The sequence below is a fragment of the Erythrolamprus reginae genome, chromosome 4 (assembly GCF_031021105.1).
Source record: "Erythrolamprus reginae isolate rEryReg1 chromosome 4, rEryReg1.hap1, whole genome shotgun sequence".
Classification (NCBI taxonomy): domain Eukaryota; kingdom Metazoa; phylum Chordata; class Lepidosauria; order Squamata; family Dipsadidae; genus Erythrolamprus; species Erythrolamprus reginae.
This window is the reverse complement of record NC_091953.1, coordinates 19,871,958-19,883,834: the sequence shown is the minus strand read 5'-3', so window position 1 is coordinate 19,883,834 and position 11,877 is coordinate 19,871,958. Positions and strand designations below refer to the sequence as shown.

Below are 11,877 nucleotides of genomic sequence, written 5' to 3'. Positions count from 1 at the left end.
CTGCCTTGCCATCTGCTCACGGGCAGAAGTGCATTTCAAAAGGCTGCCGGAGGCAACAGAGAGGAGCAGGCTAGTCCTGCGGGATGTGCGCATACCCACCTCTTGCTTTCTCTTGCTCCTTCCACCAAGAGTGGCCACCAGAGAAAGAGTGACTTCTGGCTACGAGAGGCAAGTGCGCACACACACACACACACCCCGCAAGACTAGCTCAGCTCATCTGGGCTCTGCCTAGGACAGTTTAAGTACAATTTTTTTTTTATTTATTTATTTATTAATCAGATTTGTATGCCACCCCTCTCCGCAGACTTGGGGCGGCTAACAGCAATAATAATACAATACAAATACAGTGCTACCTCTACTTAAGAACTTTTCTAGATAAGAAGCGAGTGTTCAAGATTTTTTTGCCTCTTCTTAAGAACCATTTTCTACTTAACCCAAGCCTGGAAAAATTTCCCAGGAAATTTGAGAGCGGCATGGAGGCCCGGCCAGTTTCCTTCCCTTTAATCCTGGCCATCTCGCGTTTTTCTGGGCTGCTAGAGCCTTTCAGTGGCACTTAAGGAGGCTTTGGCAGCCCAGAGCGAACGGAGCGTTTTCCTTTCTCTGGGCGCTTGGAGAGGGAATAAACCTCTGCCAGCGCCCAGGGAAAAAAGAAATGCTCCCTTTGCTCTGGGCAGTGATTGTCCTCTTCTTCCTCCTCCTCCTCCCACCCAAATTCCGAGCTTTTATTTCTTTCCTAAAGGGTTTGCACACATTATTTTCTTTTACGTTGATTCCTATGGGGAAAATTGCTTCTACTTACAAACTTTTCTACTTAAGAACCTGGTCACGGAACAAATTAAGTTGTTAAGTAGAGGTACCAATGTATAAGTACAATTAATTAATGTTTGAAACGGGTTTGGTCTCTGACTGCTTCTGCTGGGCGGGGATGGTTGAGGCACTGCCAGTGTTGCTGCCAGCCTCGTTCCTTGGCATCGTGTCCAGAGAAGCCCTTTGTAAAAGAAAACTCATGAGTTCAAACTCACAAGAGGCTTTCTTTTACAATGGGCTTCTCTGGACACTGCTGAAGACGCGATGGAGCTACAAGTGTCAGGTAGAGCACATCTTGTGGCTCAGCATGCCAGAAATGAGTCTCTTTGAGACTCGTCACGCCACCGCCGCTGCCTCGTGGAGCAGGACTCTGCAAGGCTTGTTGTGCCGTTGCATGCACGAACGGCAGGACTGCCCCGAGCTTTTATCATACTGCACAGTTAGGGTCCTGCTGTTTGTGCATGCAACGGAACAGCAAGCCTTGAGTCTTGCTCCACAAGGCAGCAGCGGCCAGCCGCTCAGACAGGACCAAGAACAGAGAGTGGGAGGCGGTGGCCATGGGACATCCAGTCCTAATCTCACTGCCTACTGCACTCCCAAAATAATAAGGCACCCCTCGATAATAAGGCCAAGGCCATATTTTGGGATTCAAAAAAATATAAGCCCCTGTCTTATTTTCGGGGAAACACAGTACTCGGTCGCAAAGATTGTTCTTCAATTTTCCAGTTGCAATTTCAAAATGCTAATTTTTAAAAGCTTAACACTCAAATAGCACAAAGTTGTAAATGGCCTAAGTCCCTGAGCTAAAGTAAGAAAACCAATTCATTATTGTTGACTATTGAATAAATACATTCTCATTTATTTCTACCAATTGTGGAAACATCCAGTGTTACTTCTATATTATTTTCCTCTTAACCAAGCAGTTGTTTTCTGGGCAAAATGACACATGGCACAATCCACTGCCCTCATTCTAAGACACTAAGAAGAACAAAAGAATGTCTACAATTCAATGACGAGAGCAGGACAAATGATAAGTATCTAAAATAGTTAACGATAGCTGCAGCACTGGGTGATAATTAACATGTTTTATAGTCCAAGATATAAAAAACATTTTTGCATTAAAACATGCTGTAATAAAAAGACATAATTTTGTTTAACAATGGCAGATTGAAATTAATCCTTTATCCTGCAGTTCCAATCACGGTTGTAACAGCTCTTGATAAGTTGGGCCTTAGGGCTTGAGATCAGAGCCTATAACTTTTGGATCAATATTGCAGAGGCCCCACCGCCACCATTGCAAATCCCAGCAAGGCCATGTTCTCCTTGTTTCAGGGCATGAGTCATGTGGACAACAATTCTTGCACCAGACATCCTGAAATAGACAGGAAGAAAAGAATTTCAAGTTGGAATACTATTTTTGCTTAGCTTTTTCAGTTTATGCTGTAGTGTTAAGTCAGTTTAAGCATATAAAATGAGCTTAATTCAGATCGTTTCACTTCCTTTCACACAAAGGTGTTAACGGTGGACCCCAGGAGGAGGAGACGAGATGTGGCTATATCAAAAGGAAAGGTAGCTAAAGCTATTAAGTCAGAATTGTAGAATGACTGGGGAATGGGGACCCTAAAATAAAACAGCTTTGGACTGGGTGAGATCACTTCTTTATCTAATGCAGAACTGAAAAACACTGATTTTCAGATGACTCATGTATACTGCACTACGTTCCAAGCTGAGATACACTAGAGCAGGGGTGAAGAACCTACAGCCTCTAGATTCCTATTATGATCTCAAGCAGCAAGTACAGTACAAAGATTTTAAGAGCAAAGATCCAGCCTAAAAATCTCTGGAAAGTTATAGCTTTCCTACTCCTACAAAAATCATTCAACTGTTTCGAGTTCAAAGACACAGGTCTAGCAAGTAATGGTTAGTGTTCCTAATATTCTAATAGTTTTCCCAAGTAAGTACTATTTAGACGAATTGTAATTCCAGCATAATTGGAAACTTTATTTTTTAAATATGCTTTGAAACATTTTAGGGTATATGCAGTCTACTATTATTTATTGATTGATTGATTGATTTGATTTTTATGCCGCCCTTCTCCTTAGACTCAGGGTGGCTTACAACATGTTAGCAATAGCACTTTTTAACAGAGCTAGGCTATTGCCCCCACAATCCGAGTCCTCATTTTACCCACCTCGGAAGGATGGAAGGCTGAGTCAACCTTGAGCCGGTGATGAGATTTGAACCGCTGACCTTCAGATCTACAGTCAGCTTCAGTGGCCTGCAGTACAGCACTCTACCTGCTGCGCCACCCCGGCTCTTTGTATTGTGTTGTATCTTTGTATCTCTGTATTGTATTGACATAATATTGTCCAATCTTTCATAATTAGTGTTACTGGACACTGGCAAATATTAGAAATATTTGGAGGAACCTATTTGCCTTATCTCTAAAAGTTTTTAAAATCTGAGTAATAGATTGTGAATACTTTACATAACATTTTACAATCTGCTAAGAACAAGTACACAATATGAGTTGTATTTCAAATCCTTTCAGAAATAAAATCAATATAAGATATGCTAATTGTCAGTTATATAAATACACTACAAAGATTTCAATATATTAAATAGTCACAGAAACCAGGCAGCTTTTGAAAGTTACAGAACTTCAGGGAGATAGATAGTTCAAAAATGGGAAACAAATAAATTGTGATATTTTGCGCACTTGACCACAATTCATGTTTTTTTTTGTTGGAAACTGTCATGTACTGGCATCCAGTTTTTGTCAAACAGCACCCATTGACTAAACAAATTCCACAATGAAGGTCATAAAATTAGACACATTCACATGGTTAACTACTTGACTAGCATGACTTTTGGAGGATCAATTACAGTCATAAATTGAGGGCTACCTATTTATTCGGTTATTTCCCACTACCAGGTATTGCATGTTTTTTTACTTACCCAATTGGGTGTCCCAAAGAAACTGCTCCTCCATGAATGTTTACCTTCTGTGGGTCAATGTCTAGCATTTTAATATTAGCTAGGACAACAACACTGAATGCTTCGTTGATTTCCCACATTTTAATATCTTCTTTTTTGAGTCCTGCCTGAGCAAGTACCTGAAAGGAAAAACACCATTATTTAAAAATTGATATGTATGTACAGAAAACATATTATTTGCTGTGCTATTAAGTAGATCATGATATACCTGCACAGAATCCAAGTAAAAAGCAGAAAAGACAAGGCTCACAACCTCAAACCTTATAACACAAATTCTGAAACTTAATTACAATAAGAAAAATATGAGGGTCGCCCAGAAAGCAATGCACCACATTTTTTTCCTCCAGCCTCCAGTAATGGTACGAATGCGAAACTTTAGATTTACATTATTTGAATTGTCAGGAGTGTGTGTGTAAATTTTGCTTTTCTTCAGACAGATAGTGTAGCTGCAGCAGTGTTTCGAAATGGCATCTGTAAAGGATGTACATTACAAGCAGCATGTCATTGAATTTCTCACTGCGGATAAAGAAATTGTTGGGAACATTCACAAACGTTTGTGTATAGTTTATGGAGAATCTGCAGTCGGCAGAAGTACGGTTAGTCATGGAAGACATTTTGAGGATGACGAACAAGTGATTTGCACAGTGCAGAAATGGCTTTGTGACCAGAACAAGGAATGGTACCGACAGGGCATACACGCCCTTGTGTCTCGCTGGAGAAAGGCCATAGAACAGGACAGCGATTACATGGAAAAATAGGGAGTGTAGAAGAAACATCATTCTCTCTTGTGTGTAAATTTCATTGTGTTCAATAAATAATTGTTGAAGGAAAAAAAACATGGTGCATTACTTTCTGGATGACCCTTGTAGAATCAAATTTTTAAAAATTTGTTTGTTTATTTTGTCCAATACACAATGAGGGTTTTAGTGGATATATATCTATACACATAGTAAAATACATGATGAAGGTTATAGAGGAGATACTCATAGTAAATATATATCTAAGATAATAGAAAAGAAGGTATAGTAATAGAACATATCAATGAAAGAATAGAAGAAGAGATATAGGAATAGAAGAAAGGTATAGGAGAGCAATAGGACAGGGGATGGAAGGCACACTAGTGCACTTGTACTCGCCCCTTACTGACCTCTTAGGAATCTGGATAGGTCAACCGTAGATAATCTAAGGGTAAAGTGTTGGGGGTTTGGGGATGACACATGCTGAAAACCACTCAAATATAGCCCTGGGTTAACAGATAACCATTCCATCCATCTAAGCCGAAATCCATTAGCTTTTAAAATTAGGCAGCCTAAATAGATTTTCACACTTGTAAAGCCAGTAAAGGCCTAAATCTATGGGGATATGGTTCAATTATGGGAAGGGAATTCTGGTGGCCATCACTTAATGACTACTCATTCAGCAACCAGTCATACTTACAACGGCCCTGAACAAATGGTATTTATGACCAGGCCCCAAAGTTCTGGCTATCGCAGTATCCTGGTGGTCACATGATCACAATCAAGGGGTCAATGATAAGCTTGCAATTACAACTTTGCAGCATCAGTCCCATGATCTCACTATTTGTGACCTTTGCTGCTGGTTTCCAATAAGCAAAATCAACAGAAAAGTCAGCAGGTCAAAAATGGGGTTGTCATAACATGTGATTCACTATGGGAACTGGGTCACTCAGTGATAAATTCCAGTCCCAATTCTTGTCCTTTTATTTATTTTATTTTTTAATTTTCATTTTAATTATTGAGCTCTAAAAAGGGGGATGCAATTGATTTTCAATAAATGGTCTTGGATGATTGGAGAACAGAGAGCATATGATAAATAAATGTCAGAGCCAGAACAAGAGCAAACATTCTGCAAAGACAAACAGACAAAACAAATTTCATCCAAACAGCCTAATCCACTGAAATACCACAGAACACACATTGATCAATTAAAATATTACATAGTGAAATGATATTTACAAGACAAAGGAAGTTTTTGAGTTCTCTAAAATTCTTCATTAGACCAGATGCTAAATGGACCCATTTGGTCACAGATTTAAAGTAGAATGTGAGCAGAAAACATTACGTTAAATCAGATATTATGCATAGCACGGCAGTGTCACTTTGTTACTTGATTATTTTATTCCAGTTGTTCAGCTACAATCTGGCATTAATTTCTCCAAAAGCAACAAGAATTTGTTTATTCATTCATTTATTCATTCATTCATTCATTCATTCATTCATTCATTCGATTTTTATGCCGCCCTTCTCCTTAAACTCAGGGCAGCTTACAACATGTTAGCGATAGCACTTTTTAACAGAGCCAGCATATTGCCCCCACAATCCGGGTCCTCATTTTACCCACCTCGGAAGGATGGAAGGCTGAGTCAACCTTGAGCCGGTGATGAGATTTGAACCGCTGACCTACAGATCTACAGTCAGCTTCAGTGGCCTGCAGTACAGCACTCTACCTGCTGCGCCACCCCGGCTCTTAAAATTAAAATATTAAAATGCAATGGCTCACTCAATTCTAATCTCTAATCTTTATAACTTTTTAGATTCGGTTTTAAACCTAAAAGCAGATAATCTGCTTTAAAAATTAATTTTAAATTCCGTTATATTACATTCCCACCAAAGACTAAATGCAGAATTCAATGAGCAATTAAATGAAGGCAGAGATGATCACCTTAGGAACAGCGAGTGCTGGTGCAATGGGAAAATCAATAGGATCAACAGCGGCATCTGCAAAACCTACAAGAACAGAAACGTGAATTAGAAAAGAAACATGTTGTTAAATGTGCTTATTCATAATATTGAATTTTATTCTGGCAAAGATTCCTCCATCAGGAGCAGAATTTTAGAGTTCATTCCTTAAAACAGGGATGTCAAAATTGATTTCATTGAGGGTTGTGTTTGATCTCGAGGAGCTGGGGTGGGCAAGGCCAAGGTGGGGTGGCCAACTTGACATCACTCATGCCAGGGTCATCTGTGGTGGCCCAAGTGCTCTGCCCGTGAAAACGGGCTCCTCAGCTACGCCAGCTGCTTGCAACCTCTGCCAGCGAAAATGGAGATTGGGAGAGCTGTGCGTGGCTCTCCCGAGCTCCATTTTCGCTGGCAGAGGCACCATGAGCCAGTCCTTTGGTGTTTCCAGGGCAGCCCCACAGGCCAGGTCTAAGTACCCTACGGGCTGGATGCGGCCCATGGGCCTTCAGTTTGACATCCCCGCATTAAAAGATACTTTAAAAAGTCCATGCACGAGTAATGCACTGAAAGATTCCAAAGCCTTGGGTTTTGAGTTTGGTTTTTTAAATTGGCTTTTAGCAAAATTGCAATTACAGTAGTACCTCTAGATAGGAGCTGCTCCACATGCGAGTATTCCAAGTTACGAGCCGAGACGCGAGCAAAATTTCTGTTCGACACCCGAGCTCAAATTCGGGATACACGCCGAGCGTCCACTAGGTGGCGCAAGAATTCCATGTTTCCAGTTCTCTCGGCACGAAAAGCAAAGTCTAAAGGCATTCGTTCGAGATGCGAATTGATCGACATACAAGCTCCAGTCTGGCACGAATTAAACTCGTATGTTGAAACCACTTGATTAAGTGCCCTTTCGGCCTAATCCACAGATAAAACAAAATAAAAAGAAGACACCCACCACCTAGAGGTGAAATCTACCTACCTTCCCTACAGGTTCGGAAGCACACCCTTTTTACAAAACCCTCAAACACAACTCTGATGCAGCCCTCAATGAGTGATGCCACCATTAAAAAAAAAAAAACCTCAGCACATGCGCCAAGTTTTTTTTTTTTTAATGGTGGCATCACTCATTGAAGGCTGCATCAGGGTTGTGTTTGCTCTCGGGGAGCTGGGGTGGGTAAGGCCAAGGTGGGGTGGCCAGCTTGACATCACTCATGTCAGGGTCATCAGTGGTGGCCCAATGAAAATGGGCTCCTCAGCTACATCAGGGTGGGCAGCAGCGTGGGCGGAACCTCACAGTGCTGCCGCTACCAGTTCTCTAACACAGTGTTTCCCAGCCTTGGCAACTTGAAGATATCTGGACTTCAAGTCCCAGAATTCCCCAGCCAGCATTTGCTGGCTCGGGAATTCTGGGAGTTGAAGTCCAAATATCTTCAAGTTGCCAAGGTTGGGAAACACTGCTCTAACACACCGATGGTCGCCACTACTGGTACACCCGAACCAGGCCGAACCGGTAGCATTTCACCCCTTCCCCTACCCGGGTAGCCCAGATAGCCCTCAACTTATGACCACAATGGAGCCCAAAATGTATGTTGTTAAGTGAGACATATGTTAAATGAAATTTGCCCCATTTTATGATCTTTCTTGCCACAGTTGTTAAGTGAATCACTGCAAGTTGTTATATTAATAAACGTACCGGTAAATCACGGTTGTTAAAAGAATCTGACTTGATCATTAACTTTGTGTCAGCGAACCAAATAGCATCTGAGAAAATAAATCAACTTCCACGTCTTATATTTTTAGCGCAGGGTCCGATTTATTAACAAAGCCAATTTGGATTCTGCGTGATTCTTTTCAACTTAAAGTCCCTTAAGATTACATCCTGCACGATGTAATGCTGCACAAATCCCAGCGACCGATTAGGTCCCACAGAGTGGGTCTTCTCCGGTTCCCGTCAACTAAACAATGTCGCTTGGCGGGACCCAGGGGAAGAGCCTTCTCTGTGGCGGCCCCGGCCCTCTGGAACCAACTCCCCCCAGAGATTAGAATTGCCCCCACCCTCCTTGCCTTCCGTAAGCTGCTTAAAATCCACCTCTGCCGCCAGGCATGGGGGAATTGAAATACTCTTTCCCCCTAGGCCTTTACAATTTTATGCATGGTATGCCCGTATGTATGTTTGGTTTTATAATAAGGGTTTTTAACTGTTTTAGTATTGAATTATTATTATATGCTGTTTTATTGCTGTTGTTAGCCGCCCCGAGTCTGCAGAGAGTGGCGGCATACAAATCCAATAAATAAATAAATAAAATAAATCCAAGTCAAAAGCTCATCTCCTATCCCCACACCCACAAGTGCAATCATGAGGACAAATCTGATGCAGGGATTTCTAATTTTTTCCTGTGTTCAGTTTACTTTGGATTCTGCGTAAAGGAATGTGTGCTGCATGGCATAAATCTCTCATTCTCTCTCTCTCTCACTCCCCCTGTTCTTTTCTCACTACCAAAACTGTGTCAGGCCAACCTTGACTTCACATATTGACTTTGGGCCTGACACTTTGCTTGTCTGCCGATGGTAAAAAGGGTCACATGATCAGAGGACACTGCAACCATCATAAATGTGAGTCAGATGTCAAACATCTGAATTTTGATCCCATGACCACGGGGATGCTGCCCTGACTGTAAGCGTGAAAAATGATCATAAGTCACATTTTTCAGTGTCGTCGTAACATTGAACGATCATTAAACAAACTGTTATATGGACTACCTATATATTTGTTTGTTTGTTTGTTTGTTTATAATAATAATAATAATAATAATAATAATAATAATAATAATAATAATAATTTATTAGATTGGTATGCTGCCCCTCTCTGAAGACTCAGGACGGTTCACAACAATAATAAAAACAATATTATAGTAGAACAAATCTAATATTAAAAAACATATAAAACCCTATCATTATTTAAAAAACCAAACAACACATTCATACCAAACATAAAACAAAGTATAAAAGAGCCTGGGGGAAAGGTGTCTCAACTCCCCCATGCCTGGCGGTATATGCCACCCATTCACACAGGACTCGGTGGCTAACAATTGGCAATAAGAAATATGGCAATAAGAAATAAGAAATACAGTGATACCTTGTCTTACAAACTTAATTGGTTCCAGGACGAGGTGCTTAAGGTGAGAAGTTTGTAAGACGAAACAATGTTTCCCATAAGAATCAATGGAAAAGTGATTAATGCGTGCAAGCCCAAAATTCACCCCTTTTGCCAGCCGAAGTGCCCGTTTTTGCGCTGCTGGGATTCCCCTGAGGCTCCCCTCCATGGGAAACCCCACCTCCGGATTTCCGTGTTTTTGTGATGCTGCAGGGGAATCCCAGCAGGGGAATCCCAGCAGCGCAAAAATGAGCGCTTTGCTGGCAATGGAAGTCCGGAGGTGGGGTTTCCCAGCGAAGGAAGTGAAATTGCAACATCGCAAAAACACAGAAGTCCTCGAAACCCCACCTCCAGACCTCTGTGTTTTGCGATGCTGTGATTTCACTGAGGCTCCCCTCGCAGGGAAACCCCACCTCCAGACTTTCGTTGCCAGCGAAGTGCCCGTTTTTGTACTGCTGGTATTCCCATGCTGGGATTCCCCTGCAGCATCACAAAAACATGGTAGTCCGGAGGTGGGGTTTCCCATCGAGGGGAGCCTCAGGGGAATCCCAGCAGTGCAAAAACGGGTGCTTCGCTGGCAACGGAAGTCCAGAGGCAGGGCATCCCAGCAGCGACAGTGGGTTTGTAAGGTGAAAACAGTTTGTAAGAAGAGGCAAAAAAATCTTAAACCCCGGGTTTGTATCTCGAAAAGTTTGTATGACGAGGCGTTCGTAAGACGAGGTATCACTGTATAATGATAATAAAACAATGATACTATAAAGTATATAAAACCTAAAAAACCACACACGCACACAATCATTCCTAATTCCAGGCCTACCGGAAAAGTCAGGTCTTAACGGCTTTCTGGAAGACCGGTAGGGTTGAGATGGTACGGATCTTTGGAGGCAGTTGATTCCAAAGAATAGGAGCCCTCAGAGAGAAGGCCCTTCCCCACAGCCTTGCCAGCTGACATTGGAGGACAGAATCCAGAGAAGGCCAACTCTGTGGGCCCTTACTGGTCGCAGCGAGGTAGGAGGTAGGAAGCGGTCCCTTAAATAGTCTAGCCCTGAGCCATTTAGGGCTTTTCACCAAAGGGAAGGACGATTCTCACCTACTATTCTAGCCAATGGCTTCACATTCAGTCTCTTGGCAGCTTCTGAAGTCATCAGTACCAAAGCAGCTGCTCCGTCGTTCAGTGTACTAGCATTGGCAGCAGTGACTGTTCCTGGAAAAAAACATTCATTAAGGAAAAACAATTTACTAGAAAGAATCATTTAAGCACAATGCATTCCTCCACAATGGTGTTTCCTAAATTGGGTAAACTAACTAAAATTGGGTAATGACACACAAACCAATTATCCAATCGTACCAGGGGCATATAAATAAGGGCACTCTGATAAATGGCTTAGAGCAGGGGGTCCCCAAACATTTGGACCTCAGGGACCACCAAGGTCATAATTTTAAATTCCACAAACCCTAACTCATAATTTTAAGTCCCGTGGACTACTGATATGATTTTTTAAAAGATAAATAAAATTGTAAAATAATGATCAAATAACTTCCATTTTATATGAAATGCACCTATTTAATATAACAAAATTATAAATGCTTATTAAATTATAATAAAATTATTAAAGTTAGTGTAATTATTACAAAATAATTAAAGCTTCTTTGACTGTGGCTTGCTGATATTGTTGGGAAAGTCAATCTCATATTCCAGAACTGAAGCTGTAGTCCCTCCCCTCCCCCTCCCCTCCCCTCCTCTCCCCTCTTTCCTTTCCTTTCCAAGAGTGGGGGCTGGCACGTGAGCAGAGTGATATTGGGCAGTGCAGCCTTGTGTTCCCGCCTACAGGCTGGATTAATTACTGTTGGCCATATCTGGCCCAGGGGCCAGGATTTCTCCACGGACCACAAACTTTTCTCATGGACCACCAGTGGTCCCCGGACCACCAGTGGTCCCCGGACCACTGTGGCTTGGAGAATGGGTGTCAAACTCAAGGCCCGTAGGCCAGATCTAGCCAGCAAGGTGCTTAAATCTGGCCCATGGGGCTGCCCTGAAAACAGCGAAGGACCAGCCCGTGGTGGCTCTGCCAGCAAAAAAGGCCCACACCCCTCCTGAGCTCCTGTTTTCACTGTCAGAGGGTTGCAGGAGGCTGTCGCAGCTGGAAACTGAGCTTGGGAGCCCAGTTTAACTGGCAGAGCACTCAATCCTCCACAGGCACCCAGGATATGATGTCGACCTGGCCA

General features: G+C 42.2%; 1 protein-coding gene across 1 annotated transcript in view; it reads right to left on the bottom strand.

The window, feature by feature from the left end:
- Positions 1–1,638: 1,638 nt before the first annotated feature.
- The window catches only part of ACAT1 (acetyl-CoA acetyltransferase 1), a 31,115-nt gene continuing 20,876 nt past the window's right edge, over positions 1,639–11,877 (bottom strand). The window contains exons 9-12 of the mRNA XM_070749739.1: positions 10,742–10,855; positions 6,487–6,551; positions 3,766–3,923; positions 1,639–2,179 (exon numbers count right to left, since the gene is read on the bottom strand). Of these exons, the coding sequence (XP_070605840.1) occupies positions 2,059–2,179; positions 3,766–3,923; positions 6,487–6,551; positions 10,742–10,855 (458 nt within the window). The 3' untranslated portion in view covers positions 1,639–2,058. The remainder of the gene's footprint in view (positions 2,180–3,765; positions 3,924–6,486; positions 6,552–10,741; positions 10,856–11,877) is intronic.